The 18400-nt window shown below is 38.5% G+C and overlaps 1 protein-coding gene and 1 long non-coding RNA gene across 5 annotated transcripts in view; one reads left to right on the top strand and one right to left on the bottom strand.

Annotated features, from left to right (window-relative positions):
- LOC122871208 overlaps positions 1-18400 on the bottom strand; it is a 39531-nt gene that overhangs the window by 12878 nt on the left and 8253 nt on the right. For both annotated transcript variants that reach the window (XR_006376819.1, XR_006376818.1), the window contains exon 2: positions 14527-14634. This is a non-coding gene — a long non-coding RNA (uncharacterized LOC122871208). The remainder of the gene's footprint in view (positions 1-14526; positions 14635-18400) is intronic.
- On the top strand, positions 3877-17894 carry syt10 (synaptotagmin X). Of its 3 annotated transcripts, XM_044186018.1 has the most exons (8): positions 3877-4392; positions 5113-5506; positions 7807-8368; positions 11049-11169; positions 11506-11677; positions 12003-12132; positions 13231-13240; positions 14534-17894. In XM_044186018.1, exons 1-8 carry the CDS (start codon positions 4191-4193, stop codon positions 14557-14559), a joined length of 1617 nt encoding a protein of 538 aa, XP_044041953.1. In that variant the 5' UTR covers positions 3877-4190; the 3' UTR covers positions 14560-17894. The 3 variants fall into 3 exon arrangements, with proteins under 3 accessions (XP_044041953.1, XP_044041952.1, XP_044041951.1); XM_044186017.1 differs by lacking the exon at positions 13231-13240 and having other exon boundaries at positions 3879-4377; XM_044186016.1 differs by lacking the exon at positions 13231-13240 and having other exon boundaries at positions 3879-4392.

Below are 18400 nucleotides of genomic sequence, written 5' to 3'. Positions count from 1 at the left end.
GGGAGAAAATACCAACAGGGCAGTATAGACTGTGTGGGCAGTGATTACGTTTGTGTTTACAAATTAGCATTAACATAATCAATCTTTCAGCACTCCAATTAGTAACCTATAACTGCCATTTAAAATGCATTTTAAAGTGGAGTTGATTTTCTAGCAATACTCAAACATCTCAGCAGGCTCAGCTGCAGTACAAATGCTGCATTTCTCTCCACAATGCTACTCTGGACACAAACAGAGAACATTAACTCAGACACAAAGGCAATCTCCCAGACAGTTTACTGACAATATATGTACTGTTGTCTAGGAGACAGGCACTTTTGGATTCACGTCCCTCATGTCAGAAGATTTGAGGTTAGGAATAAACTGCCATGGGAAATAAAACACTATGGGGGCAAGAGATGCACCATTTGTGTTGAATACACAAAGGCGCTTGACAAAAGGTTGATACGATGTTTGGCATGGAGTCTGGTATGGATGCTGAAGTCATCCATGACTGCAAAATGCCACAGGAGGCTTCCAAGCAGATGTTTTAATTGTCCTTCTGTGTCCTAATAAGCATCGTCCTGTTAAATGATCACATTATAGTCCACATAGCCCAGACTGCCAAACTGCTGGCTGTATGTGGTTCATATCACTTGCATGTTATTGAATTGAGTCTGCTTAGCCAACTCCAATTCAGTACAGCAGTTGATTATTTTGCCCTTCTATTGCTTAATTCCCAATTCTGGAGGTCTGCCAAACAGCTTTCTGGTTTTGGCTTCATGGCTTAAGACAGCGTTGGGCACTATGCTAAAAAATATGATACATAGCTCTTATGGGAGAGTGGGAACAATTTTTAACACAGGATGTTCATCTCTAATCATAAACAAGCTGGAGCGCACAGGAGAGATGACTTTGACTGTGTACATACGCAGCTGTGTAGTTCTAAACCATCTGGTATCTCAAACTGCTACAGAAACAAGAGTCTACAGCCATGCTAGCAGCTTTGAGAGGCTCTTTATGTTGTAAAGAAAACCAAACTGTTATATAGATAAAAGTCTTGGACAAATTTAAATTTGAAAAAACTCAAATTTGGTGATCAATTAATCATTTCAAGTCATTTTTTTAAGACAAATGCCAAACATTCAATACTTCTAGCTGCTCCAACCTGATAATGTGCTGCTTTCCTCTTTTTTATAATATTGTAAGTGTTTGGTTTTGGACTGCTGGTCACAAAACAAGCAATTTGATGATATCATCTTGGGCTCTGTGAAACTGAGACACTGACATTTTATAGGCCAAAGACATTAATCGATTAATCCAGAAAATAATCAGCAGATTAATTGATAATGAAAATAATTGTTAGTGGCAGCCCTAGTACAGCATTACAAGGATCACCAAAGTTCACAAAGACCATGAATGTCTGCACTAAATTGCTTTCTAACCCATCCAATAGTTATTGAGATATTTCACTCTAAATCCCAAATGTCTAACAGCTGGTGGTGCAGGAGGAAACGTCAGGGGTTCACCAAAGTCATTAGGATTCAAGCTGTGGGAAACATGTCTATGTCTATGCAATATCTGTGGCAATCTATCTTTCAGATGTAGAAATATTTCAGTGGAAAAGCAAAAGATTTGACTTCCTGGTGGTGCAGAGGATCACTAAGGTCGTGAGGAATCATCCTCTGGGCACCATGAACATGTGTACAAACTTTCATGGCAATCCATCCAACAGTTGTTGAGATATTTCACTCTACATCACAAATGTCAACCTCATGGTAGCGCTAGAAGACGAGTCAGGAGATCACCAAAGTCATTAGGATTCATCCTCTGGAGACCATGAATGTCTGTACAAAATCTCATGACAATCCATCCAATAGTTGTCGAGATATTTCAGTACGGACCAAAGTGGTGGACGGACCGACAGACCGTCACTGTCCATACTAGAGCCACGTTGCTAGCCCGGCTTAGAAACAGAGGTTGTTGTATAAAATGAACTTTTCTACCAGAAGTTTTTCTTACATACTATCCTGACTTCTAATGGAATCCATACATGTAATCGTAAGAGGTACCACTTCAAAGATGAAGAGAGACATGTAATGTGTCAATCAGGTCATGTAAAATGAGTTCACAGGAGCAGAACGTAAAGCTGATTAAAGAAGACATTCATTTAAAATTCTGAACATGCATATGTAGATCACTTTCTATGCATGGAAATACTGTATGGACTAATTGAATTTCCATTTTTTTCCCCATTCACCAGGTTAAGATGTCCAATGTTTCCTTTCACATTAGCTTTAAAAATGTAATATCAGGAGCTTTTTGAAATACGAGGGCATGGATACCAACAACTTATTACTATTATTACTTATACCGTAACAAAAACTAGTCAAATTTCTCATCACTCCTGTATATGTGATAGGTCTTAATTATCACATGGCTCTGGTTGGATTGTGCAAAGGGTTTTTCTTTCCTGTTATGGTTCATTTCCTTTGTTGACAACTTCCCTTCAGACAACAGGTACTGTAGTAGCCATGGTTCCAAAGTTCTGAATCACGCTCAGCTGTTTCTGTCACTTTTTCATTGCATTTGTTGTTGCTCTCTCTTTTGTCACCTTTCCAGTTTCCCTTTGCTATGGTTTTGTGCCCCCCACTGGCATGGAGTGTAAGGTAAATAATAGAAATACCCAGTGAAAATAGGCTGGATAAGGATTGTGCTCCTGCAGTGGAGGTAAGAATGTTGTCTTTGTTTTGACAGTGAACTTTTTTACTTTCTGGCTTCACTTTAAAAAAGAAAAAATACAATTTGTGTTTCATGCGGTGGCTGTTCTTAATGTTTAATTTAAGTGAAGTTTTTCACAGACACATGCACATCAAAGTATTTAGGATTTTTCTCTGTTGGTGTCTTGGTGATATTGTTCTTTTGGGAAGCCAATTAGGTAATAATTTTAATGTTTAAAAAAACATTAATTAAATTGACTTTAGAGGGATATATTATGATTTTCATTTTCAGACTGAATAATTAGTCATTTAGACATGTCACAGCAGTCCCTGACATGTACTTACAACAGCTTTGTAACCTGTTAGTTCTACTTTATGAAAGAATTTGCATATAATGAGCTGTAGATCATGTACTGTAGGTTTATAGTATAAATAATTGGCAGGTCAAGTGATGGTGAGTGCTGAATTATACTGGAGAAACTGGGAAACGTGTTACAACTGTCCTTGACTCCCAGAACTAAATAATTATTTAAATAAAGAAAGTGATATAAAACAAGAAATTAAATAATATTTAAATTTAAAAGCTATATCTACAGTATATAGACGACAATACCTTAGATTATATATATGTGCACAAATATATCATATTTGATGTAGTGGAGTAGAAGTATAAGGTAACATTAAATGGAAATAGTCGAGTAATGTACAAGTACCTCAAAATTGTACTTTGTACTTGAATAAATGTTCTTATTTACTTTCCATCACTCTCTCTCTCTCTTACACACATGTATGTGTATATATATATTTACCTCTAAAGCAATTCACAAACTGTTTATTACTTTTTTTATGACACCTGTCAAAACCTCACACAATAATAATTAGGAACAGTACTGTAGCTGTAATCACTTGGCTTTTAAAAATCGAAATAGTTTGAGTACTTTGGGTCTAATGATTAATGAAACTCAATCTGATTTACAGGTGGGAATGACAAAAATATTTTTGGGATATATAAATATAATATAAATATACTATAGTGCCTTTATAGGTTTGTAAAATAAAGACGTATTTTGCAAATCTATTAAACTCCATCCATCTATTTCCCTTCATCTGTCGTCTACACACTCCTCAGGGTCACGGGAGACAAATACCTGTTGGGGATTGGGAAAACTGGAGTCAATAAACCAGCATGAGCTAGACGAAAGGCGGACACACACAGGTCGCCAGTCGCTCACTCGGAACTCTAATCGTTACTAGAAAAAGTAATCCCGTTACTGCCACCAACTGACAGGACTCACAAGCAAACTGATGCGCATTGCTATTGGACGTAGCGAGGGTTGGACTCCAGCACCCCACCGCCTGTTATTCCAACGCTGTGAGCGCGTCTGGCCAGTCGCTCCTCGTTGCGCGCTGGCTATGGATCAGGACGCAGCGTGCCTCCCTGCTGTCTCCCGCGGACAGGCTGCACTCTGTGGCGCATAAAAAGGCGTCCAAATGAACCGCCGCCCTCCTGGACCCTCCGGCGTGCAATGGCTTAACAGGAGAGACATGAGTGTCCGGACGGAGGACAGCATCACCTTGTGCCAAAGGGCTCTCCAAATCGTTACGGAACTTTGTCTCGCGGGACACGTAGACCGGGAGAAATGTTCGGATATATTTCCTATGGAGAGCACCATACCAGGTAAAGGACACGCAGGTAAATGGAATAAAGTCATTCTTTTCTTTCCCCAATTCCCTCAATTGAAAGAAATAGATTGAGTAGTTGTAGAGTAGCGTTTGGAGAAACTAAACATCAGCTCTCACTTGTTCAAACTTTATTACACCACTTAGTTGCATGTATTTTATCGTGTTGTGAAAGTGTTTCTCTACCTGTTACGTATCTTGCTGCATCTCAGTCCAGACTGAAAAATAGCAACAGGTGGAAAATACACTGAGGTGGCCATCTGACTGAAGAAATGATTGTCCTGCCTTCCCTTCCTCTTGATTTCCATTTTTCACTTTGCAATCTGGGGAATTTATTCAGTATCAGTTTGATTAACCCATTTTGAAAAGCTGCATGTATAGACTGCATTAAGATTGCATATACACAGTCAGTGTAAACTTTGCATTTAAATATCAATAAGAACAGGGGATGTCAGGAGCAGATGGGAGACCAAGATTTTTTTCACTTCAGTCACTGAACATGTGATTCTCTTGATGCTGTGGCTCCTTGACTGAGGTTTTATATGACTTAATATTGTCCTGCTTTATCAAACAGGTGCATATAGTGCCCCCTCTTTCTTACAGCCTGCTTTCTCTCCCTTTTTCTCTTTCTCCCTTGCATGTTTGTCTGTCATATTTTGTCCCTTGCTTGCTTCTCCTTTCCTTTTTATGTGTCTCTGTCTTCCTCTATGGGTCTCTCCATGGTCACATGTAGACATCTCTATTAGTCTCCTTGCTGTGGTCGTGGGTTTTTGTGGCCTCGCCCTGTTGGTAGTCTCTCTCTTTGTTTTTTGGAAGCTGTGCTGGCCCATTTGGAGGAGCAAGGCTCTGTCAGCCCACGCCGAAAATGGCCTCCATGTGGGTTTCCCTGAGGCGCCTCCACCCAACTCCCCTCCTGTCACAGAGTGCAAAGCGGCGGAGGTGGAGAAGAAGTACCCGCTGGAAGTGAAGGTGAATGGACGGAGCACTGTCAAGCTCCTGGAGGCGGCCATGAAGATCAGCCAGACATCTCCGGACATCCCCGCTGAGGTACAAACAGCCCTGAGGGAGAAGCTCAGCCAGCAGGCTAAGATCCAGAGGCAGACCACTGAGCCAACCTCCTCCTCCAGGTACCCTACATGAACCCACTGCAGTCACAACCCCTCCCTGTCTGCCCCTGCATTGAGGACACAATTATGATGACAAGCTATTTATACACATGTATCTGGTGCTTACAATTGCAGTACAGTGGTAGCATTTTTGAATCCACTTTGGTTTGTTTCCCCCACCCATACTACAATTGGGAACACACAAAACTGATGCCTAGACAATGCAAAAACTGTCCTGACAGTTCGTGACAGTGTAGCCACTGTCCTTGAGGTTGTTTGGCACGTGTCTTGTAGAGCATCAGGGACTGGGCGGTGACTTGTTGCACATGTTGAATTGTGTGTCTCTTGCACTGCATGACCAGAAAAAAATAATCTCCTCGCGCAGGCTCATCAGCCAGGGCTGCAGTACATCTCCTTGCCTCAGTTCGAACCCTATAATCTCTTGTACATGTGAGTCAAGCTGCTATGGTAACGGTGATGGGCAACCCCAGTAATTAAACAACCAGCTCTTGCTTCTTTTTGTTTTCCAGCACTGTGTTTAAACTACAATGTCCATAATTAGCACTGCTGTGGGGTGGGAGCTGTCATGGTGGAAGGTTGGTTTCTAGTGAGACGCACCAGGCAACTTCACTCAGTTTCTCAGAGGAAGTCTTTATTGACAATCGCTTTGGGTTGTCGTTAGGCTCATTAACTAAATTATATGGAGACCATGGTCATGAATTATACACCCACCAGGGATTCAGAAAGGCCAGGTTAAAGATTACAACGCCTACTGTCTCAATCCCTCCATCTACTCTTTGCAAGTGATTCCTGATTTTCACTGATTATTTCCTTTTTGAATGACAAAATGATAAAAACACCTACAACAAGCAATACACTTTTATCTATGGATTATCAAAATAGTTTTAATAATTTACTAGCTAATTGAACTAACCTTTTCATCTTTAAATCACAGCCAAGAAATACTGGCCCTGCCTTGAAAGTTCACAGTGGGGACAGAATGTCTGTCATGATTGGAGATTATTTCCCAAGTATTTTGGGGCAAGAATAAGTCCTAGCATTATTTTAGATGTCTACATAATCCATAAAACAAAACAAAAATTCACACAAGTAGTCTCTGATGAGCTCTTAATCTTATCAACCATTCATGTTTTTTTAAATATTGTGATGAAATCAGGTGACATCAACAAAACTGCAAAAAAAAAAGATGTGTTTGTAACTTTCTAAGTTAGGAATGAGGGGAAGATGGAAGAAGATGTCACTAAACTCACATTACCTCCAACTTCTTTGTTCATGATAACATTAAAAAAACTGAAATAGAAAGCAATAACATTAGGGTTTTATCTCTGGTGTTAGTAGTGGATTTGGTGTAATCCCCAGTGGATTGAGTGTTATGAATGTTATGGTTTAAATACAAATTAGAGGTTTAAAGAAGTCAACAACACAACTGCAAAATATGATCTGTAAAGGCAAATGGTTATTACTATTCTCTGTCCAGTTAGTATTCAATGTGTTTTGGTTGTATTTCAGGCAATTTTTCCTTTTACGGTTTATACTGGCTCTTAGACAACATGCATTGCCATATCATTTATGCCATGCCTGTCAAATCACTGTGACTGTCTTACTGTCAGAAGGGAGGACATGGTTTTCTTGAAAGATGTCAGCTTCACAGGAATTTACAGCATTCAGGTCATTTGTATAAAAATCTGAATGCTAGAGATTTGTTTTCCAAAACCATGGTCACAGTTTGGCCACTTGTTATTTTATTGCCTGGTACTACTTTCAGGGTAAAACCAGCTGCGTTCAGCGAGACAGAGCAGTATGTTGAATTATCTTTGAAGTATGTCAGTGTCCTTAGGTTGTGGGGTCTTGTTTTTAGGCAAATTAAGCCACTTTACCAGGTTCAAAAGGACAACATGTATATCATGATTAGCTAGGTCATTGTAAGCTTTTTAAGCTATTACTTGCCAACATGCATGAAGCTCATTAAAAGATATCCTTCAGAGATTCATTTCTGGTAAGTGTTGTCTTGGGATAAACCCACAGTGGGAACTACAGCCACTTTAGGCCTCTGCTACTGTATATCAGGTAAATTTCGGGTGGTTGTTCAGGGAATATTAATGCTTCTATACTATGATTTTTTAGCTATTCTACCAGACTGTAATATGTCAAAACATGTTCCATGAGTGCCACATTACTATGCATCATGCTCAGATATAGTTCTTTGCTGACAAACCATTAGCGCCCATCATAACAAAGCCACTCATGCTTAACACTGACACTTGAGACATTTACCAGATGCCCTTTACCCTTTTCAACAGGCACAATTCATTCCGCCGCCACCTGCCTCGTCAGATGCATGTCACAAGCTTTGACTTCAGCATGGACACAGTGCCTCTCCGCCAGTCTTCTACAGTAAGCATTGGAAGAATAAAACCCGAACTCTACAAGCAGAAATCTGTTGACTCAGAAGATGAGGCCAAAGAGCCTGTGGAGACTTGCGGAAAGCTCAGCTTCTCACTGCATTATGACTACGAGGAGCAAGCTTTGGTAGTGAGAATCCTCAAAGCCTTGGACCTGCCTGCCAAAGACTTCACGGGAACCTCCGACCCGTACGTGAAGATCTACTTGCTACCAGAGAGGAAGAAGAAGTTCCAGACACGAGTCCATCGCAAGAATCTGAACCCCATCTTTGACGAGACCTTCTGCTTCCCAGTGGCGTATGATGAAATTTGCAACCGCAAGCTGCACTTCAGCGTCTACGACTTTGACCGCTTCACCAGCCACGATATGATTGGCGAGGTGGTGGTAGACAACCTCTTTGAACTCTCTGATCTATCCAGGGAGGCTGTGGTGTGGAAAGATATTCATGCAGCAACTACGGTGAGTTGACGTTCACACAAACTTACTGCCAAACCCTCACATATGTGGACATTGTTGCCATGTAAGAAATGATGCACCAGACGTCTGTGCTATCACTGACGAAAAACACATAGTTAATGGGAACTGTTTTTTAGAAAGGTCTAAACATTAAGTATTGCACTGAATCACTTCTAAGAGCCTGAATTCATCAACAACGTTCCACAAAAGTGGCAGGTGGAACTCATTGCATAATTCAAATGCTTTGGGAAATGCACTTCATCAGCCAAACACCCACACACATTTTCCAGAAATTCTACAGATGTAAATATAGCAACAAAATAAAATGATCAGATCACAAGATATATGAACTGTTGTGTTTTTGTCAGCAGCAATATGTTCTCAGACTTTAAAGTATTTACACAAACAGGGTATACAGTTATAGCGTAATGCAGATAGTATGTCCTCATATGAACTCTTTCTGGTAATTTATTCCAGAATGCATTCCACTCCTACATTAACACTTATCATGATTTACTCAAGAGCCTCTGCTTTATTTATGAATGTTTTCATTGTGACAAACACTGACCATTGTTCTCAGGTTCACATTAGCTTCTGTGGGTTGTATGAATAGCACAGAAGAACTATATATTCAGTTTTGCATACAGACTGACGAGAGGATTCTCTATTTTCTCAATTAAGTTTGATGGTGTTTATTTATTGGCTTTCAGTGAGAAAGGTTGATTTATTTTTATATTAGGCTGTTTCTTAAAAGCACTTAGAATTAGAATTGTCAAAGTTTATTTGTTAATCTGTTCATTTAAAAAAAGGATAACACATTATTCTAAAGAATAACACCTGTCCCAGCTTCATCGCTACTTTTAAGTATTGGAAAAAGATAATCATGCAAGGCCAGGCCACAGTCTGGTGTGCCTACTCTACTCACTGCATGCAAAATCAAGAGGCTTGCTACAGTATGCTAACACTGGTTCATAAACTAGAGTTTAGGCTATGAGTCAGTTTTGTTTTTTTAAGTACTCAACAGATTATCCTTTGAGCCATTCCTTAGCTTTCCTTGTATAGTCTAGAGTGAAGATTATATTGACCTCCTCTAACTGCAGGCCATAGATTAACCTGAAAACCTCCTCCTGTGTCGATAAGCCGGAGGGCAGCTTTAGTTACTTTGTGGACTTTTACCTGAGATTAAGGTGTTAGATGTATCATTCTTAAAGTGTGTATGTGTGTGTGAAAGAGAGAGGGGCTTTATGGCATATGTAGCATTTCCAAAAGTTTGTGGGCAGAAGTGGATAATTCCAGTGCTGATTTGAGTGGAAAATAATCTTTCTATTCAGTGATACATTTGATTGACATTTAAAGTCAAAATTTATAATTTCATGTGTCTTGGACAAAACTGGTCAAATGCTAAGAAAATTTGCCAATGGTAGCATTGCTTTCTGATGCTTTTGAAGGCTTTCAGTTCTCAAACAAAACCCCATTGTTGATCCAATGGCAAGATTTATCATGTTTCATATTGCTGTCTGAACAGAATTTCTTCTTTGCCCTCAGCTGTGCATCCAAAGTTCATTTTGAAGCTAACATAACATTTTCTACATTACTAGAATAGAAATGTGCAGTTACATTTACTCATGACATGCTATAGTACTCTGCCATTGTGAACTTGCTTGATCTTTCTACGTTTCCATCTGTATCACAGAACCTAAGCACACCCATTAAACTTAATCATTACAACAATACAATGTTTAACATAATAGGTTAACTTCAACCCAACTGACTACCTGAAGAAAATACATCGATAGAAAACATGAAACTAAAGAAAACCAAAACTAAGAAGCAGAGCATTGCTAGCAGCTCAGTGAGGCTGTACTTAGGCCCAGTGGTGCTTTGAGCTAAATGCTAACATCAGCATGCTAACATTGACAATATTAACATGTTGATGTTTAGCAGGTTAGCATGCTAACATTTGCTAATTAGCGCTAAACACAAAGTACAGCTGAGGCTGATGGCAGTGTCATTAGTTTTACAGGTATTTGGTGATAAACAAGTTTTGTACAAAGTGAAATGCTGACCTGATGATGGCGCTAGACGAATCGTCAGGGGATCACCACAGTTATTACAATTCATCCTGGGGAAGCCATGAATATCTGAACCACATTTCATGGCAGATTTATCAAGATATTTCACTATAAACCAAAAATGCCAACATCATGATGGCGCTAGAGGAAAATTCAAGGGATTATCAACCTAAGTAGGATTCATCCTCTGGTGACCATGAACGTCCAAAGAAATTTACAAAATTTCATGGCAAACCATCCAATAGTTGTTGAGATATTTCTGTTTAGACCAAAGTTTTGGACCAACCAACATTGCCATCCATAGAGCCTACCAGTAGCGTAGCTGAAGATCATTCATTACAGCTATTAAGAAACTAGAGACTAACAGCTGGCAGGTGAGAGAATAGCGACAAATAAAACTAAGTTTTGGTGCCTACACTGCATTGAAGGAGATAAATATTACAATAAATAAATATTACTAATAAAATGTTCAGTATCAGCTGACAAAATATGACCTCCTTTATTTACTGACCTGTTCACTCCTTTGCTTTGGTATTTTGATTCATAGACTGTGGTCAAAGCATTTAAAATGGACAAAATGCATTCTATTGTCTTTCTTTTTTGTCCTCCAGGAGAGTGTTGACCTGGGAGAGATCATGTACTCGTTGTGCTACCTCCCCACAGCAGGGAGAATGACTCTAACGGTCATCAAATGCAGAAACCTTAAAGCCATGGACATCACAGGCTCTTCAGGTAACCCGACAGCAAATAAGATGTGGCTCACATCAAATGCACAAGCTGAGCCATAAATCACACTTAGCCGAAATGAAATAGCAGGTGGCCACTTAGACTGGAAATGGAGAGGAGACATATAGGGAGGCCAGTGAGAACAAATTAATGAAAGTATTACACTCTGTCAGAATAGGGCGATACGTCTGTACATTTAACTGTGAAAAAGGAAATAGTTTGTATTTTGTACAAGCTTTTTCCTCAGCATTCATATTTTTAGTTTTTGTTGATATCATCCCTATAATTTCAACATATGTACAAATGAACAAATTGTGAAATGACAGTAAACATGTCTTCCAGACCCATATGTGAAGGTTTACCTGATATGTGATGGACGGAGGTTAAAGAAGCGAAAAACAACCACCAAGAAAAGCACACTTAATCCAGCGTACAACGAGGCGATCATCTTCGACATTCCCCCGGAGAATGTGGAACAAGTCAGTCTGTCCATCATGGTGATGGATTATGATCGGTGAGTCAATCAGTCACTAGATACTGTATATACAGTACATGCTAACGTGCTAACTACAAATCAACACAGTTCACAGATGAGGGGTTTGGGAGTGTACCTTTGATCAACAAAAGCTCTCAAACACAGAAACTGATTAAAAATATTTAGCCTGCTTTTAGAAGGTGTGTAAATGAGGTCAGTTATTTTCGATACATTTGTGTAAGACTGGTGAAATATGCATTTACCATTCTGTTTAGTCATGATTTCAGTGTCTGTACCAGGACTACTAGAAGCTTTACTATGTGTGTCCAAATGTGTGTTAATGTGTGTGTTTTACTGCTGACAGGGTTGGACACAATGAGGTGATTGGTGTGTGTCGCACCGGGCCAGATGCTGAGGGTCTTGGACGGGATCACTGGAACGAAATGTTGGCTTACCCACGGAAGCCCATCACACACTGGCACGCTCTGGGAGAGGTACAGACACTTCTTCTATCTCAGACTCCAGTCTCAAAAAACTCATATTTACAGAGCTTTCTAGAAGTTCCTGAATGTGACATTGACCAGAACAGATGCTGTGCTATGCAGTGCAAGGCAACAACATGTCAGACTGTAAAACTTCCTGAAGGTGATCCCAGCTCTGTCTAGTTGACCTTCTTTGCTTCATTTTCTTTATGGAGATTACATGATTTTTGTTCTTTGTTTTTCCTATTTAAAAAACAAAATCCACCAACGTACCTGTATTTAGTTTGAATATTAAAAAACACTAGAAAATCTGATGAAAAAACCCATAAATAATGCAAACATTTAAAATCAAAAAATGTAAAAATGTCATTTGCTGCGCAAACATTCTTTCACAGTTACCATTTAGTTTTTAAAAATATTTTAAAATTTTGAGGGACCCTGGCCGATCTGCAACATAATCAGCAGCTGTTTTTCTCTTGACTTACTATTACTATCACCAAATCTACTCTTTCTAAAACGTCTGGGTATTTTTCTGTGAAAATCACCAAAAAACATAAAACATTAGCATGTAGGGCTATTTTGAGATGTTTATTATCTGTCTTGCCAAAAGTCCGATGAAAAGATCAACATGAATTTAATCTCTGTGTGTTCAATAAGATAGAAAATGTGGAAAATTGCGGGGGGAACAGTTAGTCTAGGTTGGTCAAAGGTGTCTTCCAACAACTCCAATACTGTCTTACTTACATGTTTCATGTATGTATTTTACTCATGTAGAAATTATAAAGAGATGTAGAGTGGTTTAATGAGCAGTAACCTTACACAATGGAGCTTTTTCTGGACCAACAGCAGCAGGACCAAGTGCCTAAATGCAGCATCTCAGAAGTCATATCCTCGTAGAGAAGTTGCTTTACAAACTGCAGATAAGAAACTAAGAAACTACTTAATAGGATACCATGTGTAACTACTGTAAGACAGTTTTACAGTTGCTAGAAGGCTTTTTTTTTTTAGACAGAGGCTAACTGTCTCCCCCCTGTTAATGTAATTTCATATTTTACATGTTATCAATGTTTCTTCCTCTTTTGCCACACCCACTCCCCACCTGACGAATAGGAAAATACAGGTGATTACCCATTTTCAGTGGTAAAACTACTTTATATGCTTTGGTAAAACTGTGATCACAGGCAAAAACCATGTCCTCTGTAGCTCTTGTCAAAACATTGCCCTGTAAAAAACACTCAATGCATAAGGAGATGGGAAGACCGTCAACTTGGATTATGTTTATTATTCATATATCATATATTCTTGGGGATACTTTGTGCTGTGAAAAATGTAACAGAATGCAATATAGACAGACAGACAGGGCAGTTCTCCACACCAAACAAAGAGCAGCAGGCTTTAACACCTTCTCACAAGCTCAATGGGGTAGTGTGTGAGGTTCAAAATGGAAGTGTTTTAAACGTACAGAGCATGCAAACAGAGAAGAGGATTTTGCGAGTGGTTTCACAGGTGTCTAACAATGTTTTGATAGTTTTGTGAGTTTGTGAAAGTGAAAATCCCCCTTGGGAATCAATGCAGCCATATCCTCCTTTTATGTTTTTTTCCCCAGTTTGCAAAATGATGGAATCCATTGTAACTGCCTTGAATCCAAGCTGACTAGAGCCACTGTGCTCTGAGAAGCAGCAAACTTTTTACAGCCAACGTTCAGGCCTACAGGGGGTGTGGGATTCAAACTCAAAGGGTAGGGTTTTGTGTGCAGTATCTGTAAGACTGCACACAAAATTTAAGACCATATATCATGGCTACAAATCAAATGCTGTTACAGGGTTAAACTTCTTTTTATGCCTTGGCAACATTGCCAACATTCAGCAAAATACACTGATACTGTATTTTGTCACTGCTGAGTTGTTGCATACCTCAGTATGAGGACATTGTCAAGCTCCTGAATCAACTTCACCTTCGGTTTATTTATCTAAAGAATCTCACAATGCACACTTTACAGATAAAGAAAAAATCCTCAACATTTGCACAGACACACATGAGCGCGCACACACAAAAGAAGAAAATGTCAACAAGGTCACTGCAAGTGTGAGATTTAAAATAAAGTTTACAACCGATGTGGATGATGTGGAAATGCCACACTTCATCCAAAAAAAGTAAAGGAAATATATTACAAATCACTATAATAGTTTAAAAAATAACTATAGCTTATTTATTTATTTATTTTTGCCACATACCCGGTGTGATGATCTGGCTCTGCTGCTTAATGTGACCTGACCCAGCTGGGCCAATACAACTATTTTGCCTATGATCACAGTACATCCTGAGTATTAGAGAAATAACCTGCTTAGTTACCACAAAAGGACGACATAGCCTCTATAATGTGTTTTGTGTTTTGTGATATTTTACCTTGCAGTGGCCTGGAAGAGCAGCAAGCTTTGAGAGTCAAGGTTCGTGTCCTTCACCCAAACCTCCACAGACACCTTGATGATCACAGGTAGAATGATAACACCACCTCTGTAAGAAACCAGACGTTTCTTTAGAGTTGCTGAGAAGTTGTGTTGCCTATGAGTCTCTTTAGTCTCGTGAGCGTGTTGTATGAAAATTGGATTAATTCCGACACATTTCTTATATGTTTATAAAAAAGGTTGTGTTGAAATTGTTTTTATTAATTCATTTGAACTCCAGTTCTTCAAGTGCTCTAAAGAGCTGGCTATGCACAGCACTCACTGTCACTCATTTCAAGAGTTTGTTTTTCATACATCTTCATTGAAATTCTCAGAAAGGCTTTATTTGTCTATTAACAGTTACACAGACCACATGAATGGTAGGCCTCACTGCAAGAAGTCCTCAGTGATTCACTAGCAGCTTTGTCAATCTTTTCAATCTTTTGAGCAAAATGTTTTTCTAGCCCAAGAGCTCTTTAGTGAATTAGCATTTTACTTTGAAATGGCACAAAGTTAAAGGGCTACCCTGCTCAATGCCATGAAAACATTTGCTTGACAAAAAACAATCAATAAATCCAGTGAGCCTTGATCCAGGTTTTGGTTGAAGACTGCAGGTAATTGAGCATCTAAAGGGCTTGGAAAATCTCTCTTCAAATTCATCAAGCACAACTGTCACAGATGCGTAAAACCGGCCAGTGTTACCTGCAGATATTAGAAAAGTCGACATGACTCAGAGCTAGAGAAACTGTAGCAGATACATGTAGCAAACATATGTACAAAGAGATAAACAAAGTCAAATCAAAGTGTGTTTGAAATAATTTTACAATAAATTTGTTTCCAAACACCTGGCAAAACCTTAAATATAACAATTTAATATTTATTTTTGTACACACCAGATTGAATCCAGAACATAATTAGAAATTGAAGTAGCAGCTTATAGAAATTAGTTAGACTAATCCTCTTATTACTCCTGTAACTTCTAACTTAAATATAATTGAACTGTTGTTTACGCTGCAAATGTCTCTTAATTAATGAACAATGGTACGTTGTGATATTTTGGCTCCACATTCTACTTTACAAATTGGTTGTAAAAAGGTAAATGGATGATCTTTATTAGAGGATATCAATACATTAATTAACAATGTTGTTCTAAATATATGGAGAGAGTGTATGTGCCAATGATTCAGGAAATAGTGTCCAATCATAGCTTAGCAACAGCAATTAGGAACAGCAGGCCTGTCAAGCTTTGATTTCTTCTTTTTTACCCTCTGCAAAATGAAAAATATATGACCAAAAATGCAAGGAATGGATTAAACAGTGTGTTTATCTGCTCTAACTTAAGATGCAAACGTTAGTATGTCTGGCTAACTAGCTCACTGCCTACAGTAGCAACCTAACCCAGCCTTACATCCAAGGCCAGGAGCATTTTATACTGCATTATTTTGGTGGGAAATTAGCACCAGCCATCAGCCAAATGTTGGTAAAATATGACTTTGAACATTTATCTGTCAGTGGCTGGCAGATGTTCACATTTTAAAAAGTTAATTTCGATCTCTGGAGGTTAAAAAAAACAGAAGTCCCATTCACAATTAGCACATCGACTGTGTAGTATTCCTCACTTTGTGGAACTCTGGGTCCTGGATGCTACTGTATCTGAGTTTAAGCTCTGTCCTGCCGTATTGGATCTGGGAAAGTTTATGTTTCACCTACCCCATCCAAACTTGTTATCTGAGATAGCATTACACTTGCCAAACACATTACGGTAGTTAGTCCTCATCCTAAAAGCCTTTTCTCTTGTAAAGTTAAAAGTGAAACATACAGTTTGAAAATACAAATAATAAAGCATAAATCTAACCTCTGTCTTGCTTGTCCAAGTACAGGTATGTAAACTAAACAGCTAAACAGGGTTATGTTAGAATGAAATAGTCTGATCTTACATTTTTCTTTATCATACACGTAATACTAGGACTAACTAGCTCTACACTGAAAGACAAGAACAATGCCATGGCTTTTACATGGGTCATCGTCTGGTGAGGATGCTGCCTGGGACATGCGTCTTTAGTCTCTGTCTTTTTAGCATGATATCATGTATGTAGCCGTTTGAAACAAGACATCTTGACAAATCAAATCATGAAGCAATCGTTAGCTTAATCAGTAGTTAGCTACAGCTGCTAAAATCTGCTAGCGACAGATGTCATTTCAGCCGACAAAATTGAAGGTCGAGAGCTAGAAATGAGAGGCTGCTTTTGTCAACCTCTGTATGAAATAAAGGACCCATTGTTTAGAAAATTACCGTGTATTTCGGGTGGTAAATCTGACACCATTGCCACTGTAAACTGCACGAGGTGCAATGTGAAAATGACATGGCATTGCAACAGTAACTAAGGGGGACGGAGCTTAGAGAACGCTCATTTGAGTAATACAGATAGTAATCGAATCTTAATTTAACCAAACTTTATTGTACAACAACTTTTCCTCACCAGTTACAAATTCAGGGAATTATCCATAAACAAGTTACATACACACTCAAATATTTGCTAATGTTATGTATATTTTTTATTTTTTTAAGCCATGTGAAATTAAGTTCAATGCATCTAACACAGAACACTGACTCAGCTTCTCCTTATGTGAGTAATAAGAAACTAATAAGAAACCAACATAGCAAATAGCAAAAGGCTATGTACTGTTATCTTACTTGCACATACATATAATGATACACATAATGATGCTTTCCTCCCCTGCGCTGCCCTTAATATAAAAAAGATGTTTTTACTTGTAGCATGCCTCTCACCACTTTAAAAACTTGCGGGAAAATGTAAGAAATTAATATGTTATAGTATTTCAAATTTCAAACTTTGTGTTTACATTTGTGTGCATATATATATATATATATATATACACACACACACACACACTTGTCCATGGCACTGTTTGTACATATTCAAAAGTGAAATTTAAGAAGTTGTCGTAAACTTAAAGAAATAGAGACATCACAATGTATATCTATTGTTTGTGATAATCTGAACAGCTCAGACTTGTGATTGAGTAAAATTTATACACGTTCTGTAATAGTTGTGAACAATAAGTCAAATTGGAGACCCAGTGATGCCATCTCTACCTTATCAAGTTATTCCATGTTTAGGAGTTCAGAGCTTTGAGCTGTAATTGTTTGCATATTGGTTGAATCTATATTGAGCAAGAACAACTGCAACTACTGTCATGATGTGTACAGTTTGTGATAACTTTTGTAACAATTTAAAGTAAACATTTGGAATATGATTTATTGTGTCTGTTTCATATGTATTTTAATAAAATGAATAAAAAACAAGAGTCACAGCATGTCTCTCTTTGCTTGGGAAGGCAGAATTGATATTTTCATCAAATTGTTTTTGAAACAGCATTTAGAGCACAGCATACACCATTATTAAATTCTTATTCTCTTAATAGAGAGCCAAAGTCCTACTACTTTTCCCTGCTAGTGTTTGTTCCATTAGCTTCTCTAACTTAAGGAGTTGTTTTTCATCTGTCGTTTGGACAAACTGAAACATGTTCCTTGGGTTTTTTGTCCAAATTCCAAGTTACATGGATATCTCGTAGTGTACTAGACAGTAAAATTTTAGCACCTTGTAATTTTTTTAACAAGATAGAGTTAGGATTATTTTGTTCAACAACAACATATCACAACACACACTGCCCGTGTTGTTTAGCATTGCGTCATTTGACACTTGACACACACTGGACGTGTCATACAGACAGAAGAAATCATGTTACATTAAGCAGGATATGCTGATCAAACAGGACGGGAATTTGTTAAAAGTGAAACGCTGGGAAATAGG

This window comes from Siniperca chuatsi, linkage group LG23, assembly GCF_020085105.1.
Source record: "Siniperca chuatsi isolate FFG_IHB_CAS linkage group LG23, ASM2008510v1, whole genome shotgun sequence".
NCBI lineage: Eukaryota > Metazoa > Chordata > Actinopteri > Centrarchiformes > Sinipercidae > Siniperca > Siniperca chuatsi.
The sequence above is the reverse complement of the archived record's forward strand: the minus strand, read 5'-3'. Positions and strand labels throughout refer to the sequence as shown.

Coding starts and splice junctions, on each gene's coding strand:
- syt10 (XM_044186016.1), top strand. CDS start 4,191: ATGAACCGCCGCCCTCCTGGACCCTCCGGCGTGCAATGGCTTAACAGG. Junction 11,170..11,505: donor GGACATCACAGGCTCTTCAG/GTAACCCGACAG, acceptor CATGTCTTCCAG/ACCCATATGTGAAGGTTTAC. Junction 12,133..14,533: donor ACTGGCACGCTCTGGGAGAG/GTACAGACACTT, acceptor TTTACCTTGCAG/TGGCCTGGAAGAGCAGCAAG.